This window comes from Leptosomus discolor, chromosome 9 (assembly GCF_034619465.1).
Source record: "Leptosomus discolor isolate bLepDis1 chromosome 9, bLepDis1.hap2, whole genome shotgun sequence".
Lineage (NCBI taxonomy): Eukaryota > Metazoa > Chordata > Aves > Leptosomiformes > Leptosomidae > Leptosomus > Leptosomus discolor.
In genome coordinates, this window is record NC_141399.1 from 27,419,265 (window position 1) to 27,440,985 (window position 21,721).

General features: G+C 44.0%; 1 protein-coding gene across 1 annotated transcript; it reads right to left on the reverse strand.

Moving 5' to 3' along the window:
* Positions 1-2,328: 2,328 nt before the first annotated feature.
* GCNA (germ cell nuclear acidic peptidase) lies at positions 2,329-21,449 on the reverse strand. The gene is made up of 12 exons (XM_086470317.1): positions 21,435-21,449; positions 21,128-21,350; positions 20,193-20,243; positions 18,983-19,006; positions 17,492-17,543; positions 17,060-17,133; positions 15,119-15,556; positions 13,588-13,759; positions 12,387-12,531; positions 10,421-10,559; positions 7,189-7,393; positions 2,329-3,280 (listed from the first exon to the last, which is right to left on the reverse strand). Exons 1-12 carry the CDS (start codon positions 21,447-21,449, stop codon positions 3,028-3,030), a joined length of 1,791 nt encoding a protein of 596 aa, XP_086326443.1. The 3' UTR covers positions 2,329-3,027.
* Positions 21,450-21,721: the final 272 nt, after the last annotated feature.

Below are 21,721 nucleotides of genomic sequence, written 5' to 3' on the forward strand. Positions count from 1 at the left end.
CACCCCCTTGTCACGGTTCCTGTGCTTGTCAATCTCTCGCTTTTGCAGTACCCCACTTTCTGGCTCCTTGTCCGTCACCTCTTTTCTACATCCCTCTGTCCTTCCTTGTCCCTCTGGCCTGCTACCCATCACTGTCCCTTTTTTTTCTTTCTCCATCTCTGCCTTGCTCTGTGCCCCTTTTCTCCTATTCAGAGTCCTCCCTTCTCCCCCTAACTGTCAGGTCACTGCTGCATGTATGCTGCTTCTTGTGATGTTCATCCATTCATTAGTTCAGGTGGTTTCTGCCATAAAAAGACATTAAAAAGCCACAGGTTATTTTCACCCAGGGTTAAATCGCTTGAAGGTACACATGGGACTTCCCCAAAGTGCACCCAGGTCCTTGAGCAAAAACAAGCCCAACAAAGGGATTTGCCCTTTCCTGAGAAAAGAATAACCCACATGGTTTTTCCCAGCCAGTTCCTTAGATGTACAACAGGGGCCTTAGCTCCTGCCACAGTGCGCAGGGGTTTTGATTGGGCAGGGCCAGGTCGATTGGCAGATCCTCTAGCATTAACTAGCCAAGTGGCTTCTACTAAATTTGTCTCCTAATGGTTGAATGTCACCCCCCCTATTGCTCTCAGTAGAGTTTTTAAACAGTCCATTGTATTGTTCAATTTTCCCAGAGGCTGATGGATGACAGGGGATATGATACACCTAGTCAATGCCATGCTCCTCAGCCCAGGTGGTTAGGAGGTTGTTTCGGAAATGTCTGATTCAATTCTTTCAGGGGTGCCATAAAACTTGCTTTTCAAGGCCCAGTGCGGTATTCTGAGCAGTGGCATGGGTCACAGGGTTTATGTTTCCAAGTAGTCACTTCCACCATTGTAAGCACATGATGCTTGCCAGGGTGGGTTCACAGTAGTGTGGTATAACCAATCTACTGGGCTTCCCTATATTGATATTTCAGCCATTGTCCTCCATCCCAAAAAGGCTTTAGCTGCTTGTTTAATTACGGCACACGTTTTGTGTTAATGGATAACCTGTGCAATGGCATCAGTGGTCAAGCCCACCCCTCAATCATGAGCCCAGCTGTATGTTGTGTCCCTTCCTAGACATCCTGACACATGCTGGGCTCACTGAGCTACAAACAGCTTGCTCTTATGTTCCCATCCCAGATCCACCTGAGCAACTTCAATGCTAGCAGCCTAGTCCACCCTCTCCTTGTTTCAGTGCTCCTCAGTGGCCCTACTCTTGGGTACATGGGTATCCACATGACGTACCTTCACAACCAGGTTCTCTACCCGAGCAGCAATATCTTGCCACAGTTCAGCAGCCTGGATGGGTTTACCTCTGCACTGCCAGCTGCTCTGCTTCCGCTGCTGTAGCCACCCCCACAGAGCATTTGCCACCATCCATGAGTCGGTACAGAGATTCTTCTCATCCAGCGATACCTAAAGCCAGCTGGATGGCTTTCATTTCTGCAAACTGACTTGATTTACCTTTTCCTTCAGCAGCTTCAGGGACTTGTTGTGCAGGACCCCACACAGCAGCTTTCCACCTCCAGCGTCTTCCCACAACATGACGATAGGGCTTACTGCTTCTCATTTGCTAGTAATTTACTATAGCTGGGGCCTCTTCAGCACAAGTCACCTCCTCTGGCAACACTCCAAAGTTTCAGCCCCCTGGCCAGTCCATGATCAGTTCCAAGACTCCTGGGTGGCTGGGGTTTCCCATTCGAGCCCATCGCAATACCAGTGCAACCCATTTACTCAACATAGCATCAGTTGCATGACCTATAGAGAGGACCACCCTTCAAACACCTAGCTCAGCACAGGCAATCAAGATGCCAAGAGGAGCTGTGCTTCAGCTGTTTCTGAAGTGGCTCAAACTCCTTCACAGGCTGATAATATTTCTTTTTCAGCTGCAGGATAATTGGATTGACAAAGGCAGGACAGGAGGTGGGGAGCAGGGAGAGGTATTCTTGACAGCAAGCAGGGTGACCCACTGTATGTCAAACTCAAAACTAGCTAGGAGAAATCAGGAGCTTTCACGTACTCTACCTACACAGTCACAGTTAAACTGAAACAAAGAAGCCAGGTTCATTGCCACAGTTGGTATAAAATTGGCATTTATTGATTATTCAAAATTACTAATCCCCTGACTTGGTTCACAGCAGACAAACACTGTAACACACATTCAGTCATGTTCTACATTAAAGACTTCAGTCATCTCACTAGACCTTCTCATTCTATGGTGGAAAGTGTTTGAATTTGCTTTCCTCAACCTGACATTTTTCATCTATTTTAGTTCCTACGAAATCTCAGTGAGATAGGGCACAACTGCAATCAGAAAGAGCTTTGATCTCACTAAGGGCCAGAGGGCTTTGCAGAAATTCATGCTTTCTCTAGCAGATTTGAGGCATCATTTACCCACTGTTCACTTTTAACAAAAGCAAGGATCGCTCAAGAAACTCTCCTTGGGAGAATGCCTGAACCCATGTTTAAGCCTTCCTCAGCTCTGCCCCTTTTCCTGCCTGGAACTCATCCAGACAGAAGCAGAGGACTTTGGCTCATGGGCCTGGATTTTTCTTGCATCTGGCAGTCCCATACGGACGCACACCTAGCAGTTCTTCAGCACATACACAGAGTCTATAGCATATCAGCTACCCATGAAAAAGTAAATCCATTGCTCACTGGCATCACAGAAGACATGCTATGAAGCACTATGTGTAAATACTGTTCAGAAAATTCCAGGCAAACAGAGTAAGTCAGTCCCACAAAGGGCCTAGAACTGCATCTTCCCAGGCACAGGTGATGTTTACCTGAAGTCTAAGGATAGCCTGGCCTGGGCATTGCCATGGACTTTCTATCATCACTGCTTCTTGCTCACTCTTACCTATTTTAGAAAAGGCCATAAGGTCTTCTTTATTAGAAGTATTTAATGCTAAAATACTAAAATGACCTGGAATCCTTCAAAACACATTCTTAGACCTACTTACTACTACATACAAAATTTAAGTGGCATCAAGAAACAAAGTGTATTGAGATGTTACAAGGAATCTTGAAGCCTGGTTTTTAAAGCAAAATCAGCACTGAGTTTCCGCATGACTTCTGCATGACTCAGCCCATGCTGCTCTCTTTTAGTAAGTCCATAGTTTTCTTTCACATAGTTTGCAAAGGGCGTCAGACGTGTCCTAGAAGGAATACCATCATTCTGAGCGGGCTGGCTCAGGACCAGCTGCCCCCCGCAGGATGCACACATGAAGCGTTCTGTGTCCAGAGACTTGGAATGACGTCCAGTCCTGAAATGGAAAAACAAGTACTTTGATGTCACACTTGCGGCAGACAGTACTTGTGGGAAAGGGCTCCTTTCTCTTCTGCCAAGCTACTTTGGTCAGATTTCTAAGGCAGCATTTTAGGACAGGACACAGACGACATACTTCACACAGTGGAACAGATCAATCATGCACACATTTCTATACCCTAGAACTTTTTCCACTGCCTTTTCAGCTTGGTTACTTCCTCTGTCTCTTCTACTCTCAGCCTAGCAGTATGAAGTGCTACAACATTTTGAAGCACCTCCACGACCCATGTATCAACTGTCCCTTGGAGTTTCTCCAAGAAGCCATCACCATCAAATCTCGATGCTCTGTTGCACCTAAGCAACTAATGCATTGCATAGTCATACTAAAGACTTCAGGAAGATTCTTTCATATGTGAAATACAGTTCCCTTCCAGTGCTTCTGGAAGTGGCACATATGATCCTGAGAAAAAAAAAATCCCAGGTAGGCTTTCTAAGCATGCACTTAGCCCATAAAGTTGGGGTGGGGGAAATAATAATTATTGGTTTTTTAATTAAGAAAAAAAAAAACAAACCCACATCATTGTCAGCCACTTTCCTGGACTATGCAGAACTGAATTCACAAAACTTCACACTCTCCCACCGAGACTAAGGCCACTACACACTGTGGTCAGCTACAATCTTCCAGAAAAGGCGACACCTTCCGTACCCATAAAACGTAAGAAACCTGTGAAATGACTATAGCAACTATTTCTTCTGCTTGATCTCAGCAACATCGATAGTTCTCATTTCACAAATGCAGTAAGCAGACAGAAGTCTGATGACCAGTGTTGCAATCTGTCAGTAGATCTGTGTCCTAGCTTCAATCCTTCAACATTGCAGTGCTGCTCACATCTGCATGGCGGCAGACATCTATTCTTCCTTTAATATATACACTAGCTCAAAGAGCCCGTGAGGTAAACAATCAACTAAAAAACTGACTACAGCTTTTGTAGAGTTTTAAATTAACAGAAAACATTATATTGTTTGTATCTACATTTTACTTATCACTACCACACCAAAGGTATAAGATTAGTCAAAATGTTTTGTCTTAATTCAAAGTCACCAAGATACAAAACCCAGAAAGCTTCCTCTAATGCTTTGTTCTAACATCTAATTACTGTCACACATTTTGTGCCTGGTTTTGATGGGGACTTATTCCGCTTTTGAATTCCAGTTACTTCTAACTGACCTCTTTCAGCATCAGATAGTCCTCAGTATCTTTACAACGATGACAATACAAAGAGTAACTCGGTCCACCATGCCAAGTCTAGCACTGCCTTTTTCCTTAGATCAAACCTGGACTGTTATTATGGCATATCCAAAGATGTTACCTTGTAAGATGTAAAATGTAGATAGATTTAAAAAGAACTTGGGACACCTTATTTCTGCAACACATGCTAGTACTTTGCTTACGTGTATTCTACAGGGATGTGCCAGATCCAATCATTGCTTCATCAGTGTAGGCCCACAAGTATTACTCCTAATGTAGTAATTAGTTAAGACTGGAAATACCACCCCCTACCAAAAAGCCAACAACATAATCCAACAAGAAGGTTGGAAAAGATCTCTAACATCATCAAGTCCAACCATTGACCCAACACCACCATGCCCACTAAACCATGTCCTGAAGTGCTACATTTACACGGTTTTTGAACACCTCCAGGAATGGTGACTCCACCACCTCCCCGGGCAGCCTGTTCCAAAGCCTAACCACTCTTTCAGTAAAGAAATTTTTCCTAATGCCCAATCTAAACCTCCCCTGGCACAGCTTGGGGCCATTTCCTCTTGTCCTATCACTTATTATTTGGGAGAAGAGACCAACACCCACCTCACTACAACCTCCTTTCAGACAGTCTTAGAGAGCAATAAGGTCTCCCCTCAGCCTCCTCCAGGCTAAACAACCCCAGTTCCCTCAGCTGCTCCTCATAAGACCTGTTTTCCAGACCCTTCACCAGCTTCGTTGCCAGTCTCTGGACACATTCCAGCACCTCGATGTCTTTCTTGTAGTGAGGGGCCCAAAACAGCACACAGCATTCGAGATGCGGCCTCACGAGTGCTGAGTACAGGGGCACGATCACCTCCCTACTCCTGTCGGCCACACTATTGCTGATACAGGCCAGGATGCTGTTTGGCCTTCTTGGCCACCTGGGCACACTGATGGCTCATGTTCAGCTGGCTGTCAACCAGCACCCCCAGGGCCTTTTCCACCAGGCAGCTTTCCAGCCACTCACCCCCAGCCTGTAGCGCTGCATGGGGTTGTTGTGACCCAAGTGCAGGACCCGGCACTCGGCCTTGTTAAACCTCATAGCATTGGCCTCAGCCCATCGATCCAGCCTGTCCAGGTCCCTCTGCAGAGCCTTCCTACCCTCAAGCAGATCAACACTCCCACCCAATTTAGTGTCATCTGCAAACTCACTGAGGCAGCACTTAATCCCCTCATCCAGATCATCAATAAAGTTGTTACACAAGGCCGGTCCCAACACTGAGCCCTGGGGGACACCGCTTGTGACCGGCTGCCAGCTGGATTTAACTCCATTCACCACAACTCTCTCTGCTTGGCCGTCCAGCCAGTTTTTAACTCAGTGAAGAGTGCACCTATGCAAGCCGTGAGCCACCAGTTTCTCTAGGAGAACACTGTGTGAGACAGTGTCAAAGGCTTTACTGAAGTCCAGATAGATGATATCCACAGCCCTCCCCTCATCCACTAGGCAGGTCACCTGGTCATAGAAGGAGACCAGGTTGGTTAAGCAGGACCTGCCCTTCATGAACCCATGCTGGCTGGGCCTGAGTCCCTGGGTGTCCTGCACCTGCCATGTGAGGGCCCTCAAGATGAATTATTCCAAAACCTTCCCTGCACCGAGGTCAGGCTGACAGGTCTGTAGTTCCCCAGATCCTCCTTCCAGCCCTTCTTGTAGATGGGTGTGACATTGGCAAGTCTCCAGTCATCTGGGACCTCCCCTGTTGACCAGGACTTCTGATAAATGATGGATAGTGATTTGGCCAGCTCCTCCACCAGCTCCCTCAGTACTCTTGGGCAGATCCCATCTGGCCCCATAGACTAGTGGATGTCCAGGTGGCAAAGCAGGTCTTTAACTGCTTCCTCCTGAATTACAGGGGGTTTATTCTGCTCTCGGTCCCTGTCTTTCAGCTCAGGGGCCTGATTACCTTGAGGATTGCTTGTCTGACTATTAAAGACTGAGGCAAAGAAGGCATTAAGTACCTCAGCCTTTTCCTCATCCTTGGTGGCAATGCTCCCCCCCCCCCAGCATCCAATAGAGGATGGAGATTTTCCTTGGCTCTCTTTTTGTTGTTAATGTATTTGTAAAAACATTTTTTGTCATCTGTTACAACAGTGGCCAGACTGAGTTCTAGCTGGGCTTTTGCCTCTCTAATTTTCTCTCTAGTAGGATCAGTGTTGATCATGAAATCAGAGATAGGTGGTCAAAAACTTTCACAAATTCACTCAATATTAACTACAGTAGAAGGTGAATCCAAATTTACATCATTTGAGCAATGTTTGAAAAGTGAGAGCAGCCACATGGGGTGTGACCTTTCCCTGCCATGTCCTTCAAAGCTGAGGCATGTATTATGATCTTTGACTGCTTCCCAAAGAACTTCCATCATCACCAGTGGTCCTCAGAAGACACTTCTGCCTGTCCTGACCTCTAAACTGGAACTGAAAATAGCTGGAAACACATGGAATCATGTAGTGAGGTTCTGTGGGCTCAGGGAATGTGAAGTAACAACTTGGAAAATATCCTAACTGCTTCACAGTTTAAGACACCCATGACTTCTAGACACAGGAGATTGTCAAGTTAAGAGACGAAGTTAATACATAGTCACATGCAAGATCAAAACATTACTCACGTAGCTTTGCACAGAAGACACTCATAGACGAATTTGTAATTAATCTCATAGCTGTGGCATCGTGTTACTACTGGCAGTTCTGGATGAATCACAGATGATTTATTTGCATAGAATCTCCAGAATCGTCCGTGTCCATCACGAACACCATTGATCAGCCAGGTAGCTGCATGGCAAGCCTCATGGATTAGCGTGTCTCGGAGACGATCTTGGGGTAAGGCAAACAAAAGACATCAAGATCAGTCAGGTATAGGGAAGTACAGACTTTCATCCTTCGTCACTACTTCAGACCTTTGGCACTCGTTCTTTATTAGGATCCAAGAGTTGTTTATGAGGTTAGAATTTCCAATGTTTTGATAAGAAAAAAACGCCCCAAAACAAGATTTTATTACTCAGTGCATGTCCAGTTTTGTGATTAGCCCTAATTCTGCACCCTAGTTACTTCCCTGCACACCTAATCTGTTTGGGGTTTTTTTGTTTGTTTGCTTGGGGCTTTTCTGTTTTGCTCAGTTGCTTTTTTTTTTTTATGAGACCTGAAACACCTTCATTTAGATCAACATTCATTGATTGCTTTTGTAACATCGATGATTTTCATCCAGAAACAACTAGAGCGGAGCACTGCATTTTCTCCACAATTAGAATAGAGTATTTCATCTGGAAGGAACCTACAACGACCATCCAGACTGCCTGGCCAAAAGTTAGAGCATGTTATTAAGGGCATTGTCCACATGCCTCTTGAACACTGACAGGCTTGGGGCATCAACCACCTCTCTAGGAAGCCTGTTCCAGTGTTTGACCACCCTCTCAGTAAAGAAATGCTTCCTAATGTCCACTCTAAACCTCCCCTGGCACAGCTTTGCACCATTCCCACATGTCCTATCACTGGATACCAGGGAGATCAGCACCTCCCTTTCCACTTCCACTCTTCAGAAAGCTGTAGAAAGCAATAAGGTCATCCCTCAGCCTCCTTTTTTCCAAACTAGATAAGCTCAAAGTCATTAGCCACTCCTCATAGAACATTCCTTCCAGCTCTTTCCAGCCGGCTTTGTTGTCCTCCTATAGGCGCATTCAAGGACCTTTGCATCCTTCTTAAATTGTGGGGCCCAGAACTGCACGCACTGCTCCAGCTGAAGCCATACCAATGCTGAACACAGTGGGATAATCCCCTCTTGACTAGCTGGTCATGCTGTGTTTGGTGCACCCCAGGATGTGGTTTGCCCTCTTGGCTGCCAGGGCACACTGCTGACTCCTGTTGAGCCTGCTGCTGACCAGCACCCCCAGAGCCCTTTCTGCAGGGCTGCTCTCTAGCAGCATCTCTCCCAGTTTATACTTGTGCCCATCGTTACTCTATCCCAGATGCACAATCCACACTTGTTAAATTTCATCCCATTAATCACTGCCCAATGCTCCACTCTATCTAGATCCCTCTGCAAGGCATCTTGTCCCTCAAGAGAGTCAACAGCACCTCCTAGTTTGGTATCATCAGCAAATTTGCTAATGGTGCATTCAGATTGTCGATAAATATATTGAACAGGACTGGTCCTAGCATTGAACCCTAAGGAACACCACCAGTGACTGGTCACTAGCCAGAGGTAGCCCTACTCACTACAAAACTTGGAGCTCTGCCCTTCAGCCAGTTTTTGCACACCATCAACCTTGCTCATCCCACAGCTAGACAGGTTGTCCAGAAGGATGCTGTGAGGGACAGTATCAAAAGCCTTACTAAAATCCAGAAAACTACATCCACCACCTTCCCTTCATCCACTCGGTAGGTGACCTTATCACAGAAGGATACCAAATTATCTAAACAGGACTTTCACTTTGTGAACTCACATTGACTGCACCTGATTGCATTATTCTATAAATGTCTTTCAGTAGTACCCAGTATGATCCTCTCCATAATTTTTCCAGGAAGTGAGGTTAGACTGACAGGTCTGTAGTTTCCTGGGTCTTCCCTCACACCCTTCTTGGAAACTGGAGTAACACTGGCTAGCTTACAGTCAGCAGGGACCACCCCAGACTCCCAAGACCTTTGGATGGAAAGGGGTTCTGCCATAACATCTGCTGGCTCCTTCAGTACTCTGGGATGAATCCCATCAGGCCCCATGCACTTGTGAACCTTCAGCCAATACCCCTGGGCCCTGACAATTTCAGTATCCACAAATGGAAAGTCACTGCTCCCACACACGTGGGTCCTCCAACTGAGGGCACTGGGCAGCCCAAGGTCTGTCAGTTTTAGACCGAGGCAAAAACCAAAACATCGAATGCTTCTGCTTTTTCTTCATCCCTACTAGTCAGATTACCACCTTCAACAAGCATGGGTCCAGTGTTTTCTTTAGACCTCCTCTTGCTATTAACGTACTTACAAAAGCCCTTATTGTCATCTGACACAACACTGGCCAGTTTCAACTCTAATTGAGCTTTGGCCTTTTGTGTCTTCTCCCTGCACGTACAAACCACAGCTCTGTAGTCTTCCTGTGCAGCATCACCTCACTTCCAGATACCATACAACATCATTTTCTTCTTGAGCTCCATGAGGAGTTACCTGTTCAGCCAAGCAAGTGGGTCTTCTGCCCCGCTTGCTTGACTTATGACACATAGGGATTGCCTGCTCCTCTGCTTCTAAAAGGCCCTTAAAAACTGACCAGCATTCATGGACTCCTAAGCCCTCAAAAGCAGATACCCAACAGATGGTACTCTGTTGGATCTCTCAAATCAAATTTATTAAGCTTACTTCAAAATATTCTATTAATATTAATATTCTCCTACGGGTAACTGCAACATTCATCTCCCCAAATTGGGAAGGCATGAGGGAGAAATAACAGTTACAGTACCCACCCCATAACAGAACCTTATTTGGCACTGACCTGTCTTTATTCCAGCTTTAAATACTACCAGTAAGGTGGCTAGCTATGACAGAAGTAGTCAGATTTTAGATTGCTATTATAGTACATACAGAATTACAGTAACCTATAGGTGTTCAAATCAATAAGAAACACAAACAAAACACTCCAGTTAGCATGAATACATCTCTGTTCTCACATTTAGTAAATTTGCCCAGCCTCTTAGAAGGGTTGTGAGGACAAGTACTACCATTAATAGATTTCTTTCTTCAAGGTAAAATGAAATTTCAAAGCAGGGTCCAGTTCTAGATCTCTTAGGCCTCAGATTCATGGTTTTATCTCTAGAACTCGCTTTCTCAAAGAAGAATCAACATATCTTTTCTCTTACCTACCTGCAGAATCACAGACTTTCTCAGAAAGTTCTATGCGAGCGTAACGCTTTGCTTCAGGACCTTCTGTCTGCCCAGTTACACAATATCCTGCTGTTTTTCTCATTTTCTTATTCCAGATTATTACCATTTTCTCTGGTAACTGAAAAACAAAACAGTACATGTAATCTGCCCTCTCCTACCTCTCTTTATTTTCTTCTGGCCCTCTGGCTTCCCCTTACATTTACTGCAAAGCCAGTACAAGATAGGATGTCTCCCTTAGTGCTCTCAACACTACTATCACTTAAGATGCAAACCCACCCTCCATGACTTCTTATTCCCATCATCAGTTTTTCTGCAACCAGCACTGGGAGTTTCACAACGCAGGATGAGAGAAAGTGTCCCTTAGTTCCTCTGTTCTGCCTCCAACAGTGGCTAACACATGCTGCTTAAGAGGAAGGAAATACACGGGCAGGTCAGGCATAAAACAGAATTTCCTCTTCAAAAAAGCACTCTTCCCAGCTGCTAGTCATTTGCAAGACAACACCTTACTGAGCCCACAGGTGGTTGCTTTGCATTAATTAGCCCTTAAAGTTGTTTTCCAGTGTTTTGGGGAGAGTGTGCATACGTTTAAGAGTATGTATGCATTGTTAGCACCCACAATAGTCTATGATCAGTTCTATGGCTTAAAAATGTACAGGTCAAGTACCATCTTCTTTGGTTGTTCTGAACCTGCAACTTGCCATTTTAATTTGATGCACTGCAAGAGGGTGAATAATCACCCCTTGCTTATCCTCTGTGCTGATCCTTATTTTATAACCCCTCATCATATCTATGTTGGTTAGCTCTGTTCTTTTACTAACAGTTTTCTGTCATCTAAATTAGTTAATGAGCTTCAGTAAATGGTCCAACAGCAGTAAATGCCAGCACAGGTACAGGGCTGAAGCACTGGGGAGCAAGATATTGTGCTTTCAGCAATACTGAGCCTGTTCAGCTCAGCCTTTTGTGAAATGGTGACCTCAGCCTGTCCTTGGTCAGCTCAACAATATTTCCTCAGCTGCACAGAAACATTTTCCTTCTTGAAGGAAACTCTACTTGGAACTACTGAGGGCACCATCCTTTCGTTCAAGGATCTTTCTCACTAGAGGAGGATCTCCAGTATCCCAGAAGATGTAAAGGTCAAGGCAGTGGTTCTTTGAAATTGAACCTTTCAATTTGAAACCTTATAGCTTTAGGTTCACCCAAAACTCTTATTCAAAGGATAAGCGGTTTTTAAGCGGTTCCAGAATGGCAGACATGAATATGCCATAGGAATGAATGAAGACTGCATGTAGCATGACTATGCAATGAGGCAACAGGCCGCGACAACAAATTTTATCCATCAGCTCCTTTCTCTCCAACATACACTCCCACCACTTGCCTTTTGTCAGCTGCAGGCAAGAAAGTTGTGCTACAACCAGCTATTAGGCTGTAGTAAGGCTGCAGGGTTCACTAGTACATGTTACTTCAGTAAAAGCTGAACGAGCAATGGTGGTAGGCAACCCTGAGCTTCTTTCAGCGGCAGAAAGCCACAGATGCCTTTGCTGGGTTCTACTACCACAGAGGCAGCAACAGAAACATTCCCAGGCTGCTGAGTTGATGACCACGCAGGTACTAGGAAATACGTGATCACACACCTTCAAAGACAAAACTGACCTAAGGCCCCTCATGTAGCAGTTTCTCTCATCAAGGACTCTTGGACACCATTGCGGCTGCTCACTTCAGGATGGTACACCCTTACTAGCTGGGAAAGCAAGCCAAGCTGAAAACCGCTGCACCACCATGGTGATAAACCCCTTTAAAAAAAAAAAATTGCTTGAACTAATTCAGTACAAGCCCTTGCTATAAAGCTCAACTTCTGCTAACTGAAGAGGATAAAGATCACATCAAAAAGTGAGGAGCAACATATTAACCAGTATTTTAGAATTACAGTTTTTGTTTTGAAGCTAACCTTCTGCTCAAAGATGGTACTATTATACAGACAGTAGAGCTTCTGTGCCAGCTCCTCTTTATTTTTCTTGAAATACTTCACGTAGTGGGAAGCCGGATTTGAGAGATCTTTCAGGAAACAGCCAGGCACTGAACACACCCTGAGCCTGCAAGAAAGGCCATAAAGCAGTTTACTGAAGTACAAAGATACCACATTGAAAAAATAATGGTCACTTTACACCCAACAAAGACCTCTGGGATGCTGCCACTGGCATAAACCTCTGACTTTTCACTACTTTGCTTTCACAAGGCCAGTGAGGCACACAAGCTTACACTGTCTTCTTCCCCCTTCAGGGGCAGAGCTGTCGCAATAGTTCTGCAGTTATTTCATCAATTCGCAAAACTAGATTATGAGGACTTCTAAGTAGGAAAAGAGGGTGGCACAGCGAGCCACAATTATACCAAAACTTGATTAATATATGAACAGCCCTAACACAGTCACCCACAATAAAGGTATATTTTCAGAAACATAGCCAAAAGGTGTTCTGGGAATCCTCATTCATTCAGGGGAAGTAGAGATTCCACTACAATTACTAACTCAAATACTGCAGCATTCTGACAAAGCATCAGGTTTGAAGACATCACTTAGAAGTTTTGTATTGGTATACACAATTATAAAATGACTAAAGGAAACATCACGGGGCTAAAAGGCAGAATAAAGGCAGCTATCAGTCATGAAAAAGACATTCTTCTGAAAAGCTTAAGCTGAATCCACATACTGAAAAAGAAACAAATTCTGCAAGTTCTAAGGATACAAGTCAAAAATATCAAGATATGCTTGTTAAAAGGCATGAATTACTAATAGAATCAGTTTTGACATATGTTCAGAGGCAGGCAGCTGGATAGACAGAATTTGTAGGGCCAGCACATGTTAGAAGTATGCTGTGTCAAGACAGGGAATAGCAAGAGAGCTAACACAAAGATTTGACATTTGTCGGGTTTATTTATCGTCAATTCCTCTAGGCAGAGATTAGTTTATATTCTCTCATACCTGAGACTGAAAGCTTTTATTTCCAGCTACTTCACCATTAACAACTGCTGAATTGGTAGCAGAAGTTTCTAGGCACCAGAAAAACCAGAACATCATCCTAGGCAAAATGTTTAGCTCCTTGTTGTCTGTTTATAATGGTCCTAGAACATAGTACAGATAGAGAAACACTTACCTTTTCTCTGTCTTTGCTGATTGCGAGCAACCGACCAAATCGTTCCTAGGAATTCCTGCAGAAGCCATTATCCTGGAAGGTGTGTCTTGAAGTGAAATGCAGTTTGGCCTTGATGTCTTGATTCCCTCCCCTTTCAGGGGCTGAGAGCCTTCACAGAGTGGCGTGACATTTTCTAGTTCAACAGAAAGAGTCAAAGGATTACACACTGCCAAAGAATCGAGAGCACAGACATCAGCAACCAGGTAACAGACGATGGTGAAAAAAGTCAAATATCTCACCTCAGCATGCACACTCTTACTGTGCATATTTGAATGCGGCTTTTACAATTGATAGAAAGGTAATTTGCTGTTATATACTACAGAAATTACTGTTCAATGAAGGAGTGTCAGAGCTCAAACTTCCAAACATTCAGCTAGGAGGAAGCGAGGGAAGAAGCCTTTGTGACCTCACTCAGGCATTTCTGTGACATTTCACCAATTCAAAATACATCACCAGCATACTGGGAGCAGTAATTCAGAGACAACATTTGAATAAAAAAATTGTTCTAACCTTCTGTCATGTACCCTAAGTCACATCATTTGTTTCACAGGCAAGTTCTGATCAGATAGCTGCCTACTTCCCCCGTCCACGTCTGGACAGATTGCTAAAAGGACTGACCTTCACACCAGAAATCAAGGACCGCTTCAAGGTTGCAGTTTCAGTAGACATCCTCCTTCCTGGCTTTTCTATAACTGCTCCCCTATTTGGGCCACTTGTCTCCTTTCACTGTTCAACCACATACAGAGAAGCCAATGCAGTTGCCAACTCACTTCTAGAACATGTTTTATAGACCACATTGACATATTCCAACTAAAAAAAAAAAAGTTTGCTCTTTCCCAGGGCATATTTCTACATTGTCAGCCATCTTTTCCATAGGTCTCCTTGCCCTGAAATAGTCCTTGTTAGTGAGGAAGGCACCTTGTGTCTACTTTTCTAGAAAAAGATTTGTTTTCATCTGCTTTTACTCAGCAATAGCCCTTTTGCCCCTTTGTAAACTTTCAGTTGGAGCTTACTTCAGTTAGTCAAAGGAGAGAAGGATTTAGGAAATTCTCGTTATAAACTGTATTTTAAATAAAGTAAATGAGAAATCGAAACACTAAATTAACAGCAGCTAAACTGCTCAAAATTTCAGTCTTATCAAAATGACAGCTTCACATTAACTGCTATAATACATTAAAAAAAATTAGTTAACATCACTCAAACCCACCAGTTAGATTTGTTTTCAGAACAATTTTAAAAACTAAAAATGCCTACAGTTATAGGAATTATAAAAACAAGCAATAGCGAAAGACTTAAATCTTGATACCACAAGGCTAGTATAGCCAGTTTTCAGAATGCTCAGAGGAATAATTTCTGATTGCATCAAATTCAATTGCAAGTCACTGGGTTGCACTTCTATAGCATATGCTACACAAGTGAAAAGAATCAGGTAATCAGCACTACCACTGCTGCCAATAGGTAGCTTGCAAGTTAGCCAAGAACAGTTGCTTACCTATCATGCTTGGCTGGTAGGCAGTTTTACTTGTGCTTAAGATTGGTTTTCGGGGTGTACTTTGTTTCCTTATCCGTTCTATTAAAGATTCGAATTCATCATCTGAACTACCTGATTCTACCTCTGTACTTCGTTGTAGTGCCATAGTTGGCACTTTATTTTCTGTACTCTCTTCACAGCTTCTTTCTTTCCTTCTGACCAGTAAGTCTGGACTGCCTCTGGAAACTGTCTCTTTCAGATTCTGTGGATGTGGGAGTTTTATGCATCTCTGACTCTCTCCCAAGTCTTTCACTCCCACTTTTTGGTAGTCATGCCATGAACTTTCTACAAAGACAGAATCTTCAGTGTCACTTGAAGCCTCTGGATACTGCAGTTCTTGGCAGCAAGTGTTCCTTCCAGAAGCCATCAACTTCTTCAGGGTCTGAAGATCCTTCTGTGCTGCAATTTAAAAGAAACAGCTTAAAGTTTCGGTAATTTCATTTAGGACACCTGCCTTTGTCTTAACACAAAAAAATCCCTTGAAAGACAGGAAAACACAAAGAACAGAAAGACATCTTTGCATTTCCTTTATTACACCCTGCTCATTTACTAAATGGAAAGTCACTGAAAGAAGTATTAAAAAAAAAAGTAGCTTAAACCCCGTATGTGTGTGTGTGTATATCAGCCATAAGGCCTAAACAGTCCTGAACAGGTCACTAGTGCTGGCATGATCTTTGTTCCCAGAAACAAAAGCTACTTTCATGTAAAAGTAAGGCTGAACATTTCATATTGAAGTGTTGTAAAACCACCAAGTGAAGGGTGACTTAAACATTTAGCCTTAGCTGATCAGATCATAGCCTACAGCACGAAGTGCACACTTGCCAATAAACAAGGCTTCTGACATCTCATATTTGACCTATCAAGATCAAGGGATCATGTCAGATCTATTGGCGATTATTTTTTTTTCTTTTTGATGATGCTTTTGGGCCACTTTGCTTCCAGAAGAGCATTCCATTAGCTTTTTACAGTCTGCAGCTAGCATGTTTCAGGGCTGACATTCATAGCAGCTGCAAGAGATGTCACCCTTCTGGATCAGGGGTCAGAGCCTCTCCAGGTTCACCGAGATCACTGTTATCATCCCTCATCTACTAGAATTCCATTACCTGATTGCTGGACTAGGGGCTGTGTAAAGAACTCCAGAGCCCTGCTCACTCCTCCTAGGAAAGTGCATTTCTCTCATATCAATGAGAAGTGCACCCGCCAGCTGTAGTCAGGCTCCGAATGTTAGTAAACCAAGGCACTTTCATAGAATTTCCATCCTTTGGGGGGGAAAAAGAGGTATCCTCTGCTCAGACAAGCACCAAAACCCTTCGTGCTATGGTTTGCCAGTGTCTTGTAGCCAGTGTTAACACGATCCCACGTAGGACCTTAGCTAAAGAAGGTCCAAACTAAAGGACCCTACTTGTGGCTCTGCAATACCCAGAGGCAAAACTGTCCCTATTGCCAACATCTGCATCAAATTAAAAGTATCTACCTTAACCAGTTACCTTCTTTCTTTACTCGGTGTCTTCTGGCCACCGAAGGAGCTGGTACAGCCATAGGAACACAGTTTTGCATACCTTGAGTCCTCTCTCTGCAGTGATCATCCCATATTTGCGGCTCAGTCTAATCAACCATGAATTACTACTCTTTTTACAGACCCTAATACTAGCAGATAGTCCACAGTATCAGCAGACCTATAGCAATGCTTCAGAACGTACACTTGTCAGAACAGTATGGCCATGCTTTCCTCTGTTACCCCCAGAGGAAACAGAAAAGCCTCTCCTTCATTACCCTCAATGAAGAGACAAAGCAATCTTATGTTTAACAAGCTCTCTCAGAAATCTATAAGCTCAGCAATGAATGCTGTATTTCCAAGCATTAAAATGCCTACTTCACATTTGCTGTTGGACAATTACTTACCATTCTTTGTTGCGCTCTTTTTCACTTTAAAGTCCAAGAAGAAATCATCCCAGTCATCAATGAAGTCCTTCAAACTGTAAACCAAGCAAGTAATGTGAAAAGGTAGGCATAAGCAAGAAAATAGAAGGGTGAGTTTGCCTCACTAAAAAAGCAAACCAAAAGCAGCCACCCCACATAACAGCAAATGTTACCAACTATGTCCATTAATAGGAATGGTAATAGAGCACGTACACCTCCAGACATCCCATTTTACCTGTGACCCAAACATAGAGATGGAACACACAACAGTTTTCCTGTCTGCACTCACTCCTACACATGTATCTGCCTATGAGTCATTAAAACTTTTGATAATTTTTCTGTGTTCTGAATAGTAAATGTGATTATCAAAAACTAATATATAAACATTGAAAAGTCATTAATTACAGCACCCACCTTGCATCCGCCTTCTTAGAAACAGATTTGGGAGTTTTCATTCTAGTTAAAACTGAGACAATAAAAGACTAATTAAGAACAAGGCTCTGTTTCTTTTCTTATGCATTTTTTTAAGAAAAAAAGGTTGCAACTAGTAAAAATTCAGTCTCAAGTCTTTAGAAAAACCCCAAACAACCATAAGAATCCTTTACATATAATTCCAGCTCTCGACTCCCCAAAGCTGACAGCAGCTGTCTAGCATTCTGTCCATTATTCAACGAGAAGTTCTGCTACATATCCTGCAGTATCCAGTATAGCCTCCTCATTGAAGAATCACTGATGGTGGAACTGAATAACTTTATTATCAGTATTTTCTCCAAGCACTTCAATGACTGTAAAGAGGTGCCCATATGCTTATTCCACTAAACGACTCAAAAAAACCATTCAAACAAAATGGCAACAATAATACCCCATGGCAGAACAACAATTCATAGAATGCGTTGGGCTGGCAGGGACCCCCAAAGGTCATCTAGTCCAACCCCCCTGCAGTGAGCAGGGACATCTTTAGCTGGATCAGGCTGTCCAAAGCCCCATCAAGCCTGATCTTGAATGTCTCCAGGGATGGGGCCTCCACCACCTCCCTGGGAAAACTGTTCCAGTGCTTCACCACCCTTATGGTAAAGAACTTCTTCCTAATGTCCAATCTAAATCTACATGTTTCTGGTTTAAAACCATTGCCCCTTGCCCTATCACTATGTGCCTTTGTAAACAGTCCCTCCCCACCTTTCCTGCAGGCCCCCCTCAGGTACTGGCAGGCCGCTATAAGGTCTCCCTGGAGCCTTCTCTTCTCCAGGCTGAACAAGCCCAGCTCTCTCAGCCTGTCCTCACAGGGGAGGTGCTCCAGGCCCCTGAGCATCTTTGTGGCCTCCTCTGGACCCGCTCCAACAGGTCCAATAGTATACTATCCAAAACCAGAAGACAGGTTTTCTTGGTAAAGCTTTTATGGCTGATCGGTAGATTCTGGTACCAAGAAAAGCAGCTGAGCTACATCCCAATGCTACCCTGAAAGCCCACTGTAAGTTATTGAAAAGCATAGAGTGAGACCGAGTGTTGTCCTCTTTGAAGAAGAGGAGCACAAAGGGAGGAAAAAGAATTCAAGACCTTGAAGCTCAGAAAGTATTTTGAGCAATAAATTATTTTCAGTTTTAGCACTCAGTAGTCTCCACCACTACCTTCATTACAAACGAAGTAAACACAGCATCTGCTGCCTTCCAAGCCACCACATCAAGGTGGCTCACTGAAGCACAAATGGCCAGCAGCTTTCCTAGATGAGCATAACCACAGTGTTCCTACACCATGAAGCAGCACCAAACTAATAAGACTGACAGCTGGTCACAGGAAACCGAAAGCTTACAGAAAAATATGACTTGCTACTTAATAAATTCTTTTTTTTTTTTTTTCTTGTCTCTTGGCACATATTTTCATTTCACTCTTTCCTAAAACTTTTGCTACAGTGACAGTATGGCAACAGAACAGCTTTGCAAATATTCTGCTCCAAACCCCAACTACTCTCAACTGCCTTCTATGCCAGAGCTGACACATGACTTTGGCCTCAACAGCCTCCTGAGTGGAAGAGGCAAAAAAAGAGTAGAAAAAAAAAGAGCAGACTGTTGAATATTTAAGTTTAAAACATTATAGGAAAGTGAAAAATGACCTAATGAATGGATAGTATTGAAATATTTATCAGATTTAAAAGCCCAGAAGTAGTGCAGGAACTATACACAGCACATTTTAATTCAACTGGACGTAAGTAGTAAGACTTGAAGATGCTTAAGGTCCTTCACAGGGCACTGAACTGCAGCACATTATGAACTCTAAAGTAACAAGAAATCTGCTTTAAAAGTGGTGGACTAACATGAGAGTGATATGCAAAAGGCAAAATAAACAGATGTAACTTGTTGACTTACCATTTCTACCATCTCTGTTCAAGTGTTGAATGAGTAATGAGGAACATACCGCAAGATTCACAAACCTTGAAATTACTTACCAGTCTGAAACCCACTTGAGACGTGGTAGAGCCATTACTAGTCCATCTAAGGAACGAGCTAAACAACTCTCACAACAGGAAAAAACACAGCGCATACTCAACCACCCTAGCACAAAATAACAGTCATAGTGGCTAGTATCAGAAAGAAAAATACAAATACCAGGTTTTGTGTGCATAGGCTAAACATAAAGATAGGAAGTTATGCACAGCAGAAGCCAGCATGTAAAATGTAGTATTCAATTCCATCTCACCAAGACCTTGGGCCACTATGAAAAACCAAAAACATCCCTCCAGCTGGTTAAGATTCACACAGCAAAAGCAGTGACATGTAAGAGGGACTTCTGAGTAGTTTAGACATGTGTTTGGAACAGCAACTGCTTAGAGAAAATGTCTATTCAAAGATGCTCCATAGATGAAAAAGCAAGCGAGTGACAGGGAACAGACAAAACTGAGGCAACAAGAAAAAATAATGCACAGCAAAAAGCATCCGAGATCGAGACATGAGATTTAACAATACTCATTGTGGCATATAGTTACCAACACTGCATCGCAAGGAGAAAATGCATTTTGCAGCAGGAGGAATGAAAGAAAATCTTGTGTAAAAACTACTTTGCTAGACAGACATGTGTCCTTTTCGTACTCCTTCAGGAAACAAATTAATGTGCTGTTACTTACATATTTCAAATTCATCATCACTGCTGGAAGAGAAGTACAGGGCATAGCTGCAAAAAAAGGAAAGGCAGAATACTATCAAGAACACTAGGTCCAACAGCAAGTAGATCTGCTTCTCCACCAGTCTGATACACCTGTGAACTCTGAGAAACAAATACGTACTGAAAAAACACTGAACAACTCAAATAGGCTGAACTGGTTTAAATTATTTAAAAAAGAAATATTAGAACTTGTATATTGAGCACTGAATGCATATGGTTGCTGTAAGATTTAAGTAGTAATCAATTGCTGCCAAAATCTGAAAGACCGAAGTGTTTGGAGACACAGGCTTAGGACATTACATTGGTTTAAGTTCAAATTGCACATCAGAAGTCGGAAGGGACAGAAAGCTCGTTTCTCATCTTACACATGGTACACGATCACGTAGAGAACGCTGTGTTGTATTAAGTCAGAAACCTCAAAATATACAACAACGAGAAACAAGCTGCTTTTGCATAAAGTGTACTTTAACATGGTTGCCATGAATATTTAGCAAATCGCAGTAGTTTTCATAAAGCTATTTTAAGACACAGAACACATACGTTACCGCTGGGACTGCATTTCTCATGCAAATGTAGAGGCAAGCCGTAATACTCTTACCAAATTATTTATTTCATTTTCTGACAAAAATCAAACACTGATAACTTGAAAAATACACCATGCAATTGCTTAAAAATACGAAGACAGCTTCTTTTGACTACATTAAAGTTACTCAAACCTTAAAGACTGTAATTCTGAAACATGCTAACACCCACCAATTACCATAAAAAAATTGAGAGCGTAATCTCAAATTATATTTAGAGCTGACCAAAAAAAATAACAGAGGACGCGTGGGATGGGGCTGCTGCCCCACGGAGCACCTCACCTGCCACCCCGCCGGCCCCGGCTCCCTGCGCCCCCTTTCCCTGGGCTGCGTCCGCCTGAAGCCAAACCGCAGTAAGGGCCACCACCGCACGAGTCCGAGGGCCCGCCGCCGGGACGTCCCCCGGCCCCGCTCCCCGCCCGACATAGCCCGTGCGGGGGGGTGGCGGCGGCGGCGGGGCCCTCCCCGCGGCCCTCGCTGCCCCGGGGGCCCTGCGGGCGTCTCTGCTGCGGCGGAGCCCCGCTCCGCGCCTCCCAGAGCTGTAAACGAAAGAGAGCGTGAGCGGCCCACTGGACCCGGGGCGACCCGGGGCAGGGCGGGGGGGGAAGGGGCAGACGACGCACCGCTGCCCGCTCCATCCCGCTTCGAAAGGCCCGCGCGCCACGGCAGCGCTTCCGGGGCACCGCACCAGGCCGCATGCGCGCCACCCAGCGCCTGCGCATAGCGTAAGCCTCGCGTACCGCACGGAGCGCCTGTGAGTTTCCCGCTCTTGGCGACGGGCGAACCGGCTCCGGCTGAACGGCGGATTCAGCCATCGGCAACCAGAGGGGCTGTTAAGGGCCCCCGCGATACCAGAGAGCTGCTGGTACAGCAGAGGGCGCCGGGAGAACGGCAGCGAGGCAGTCACCTG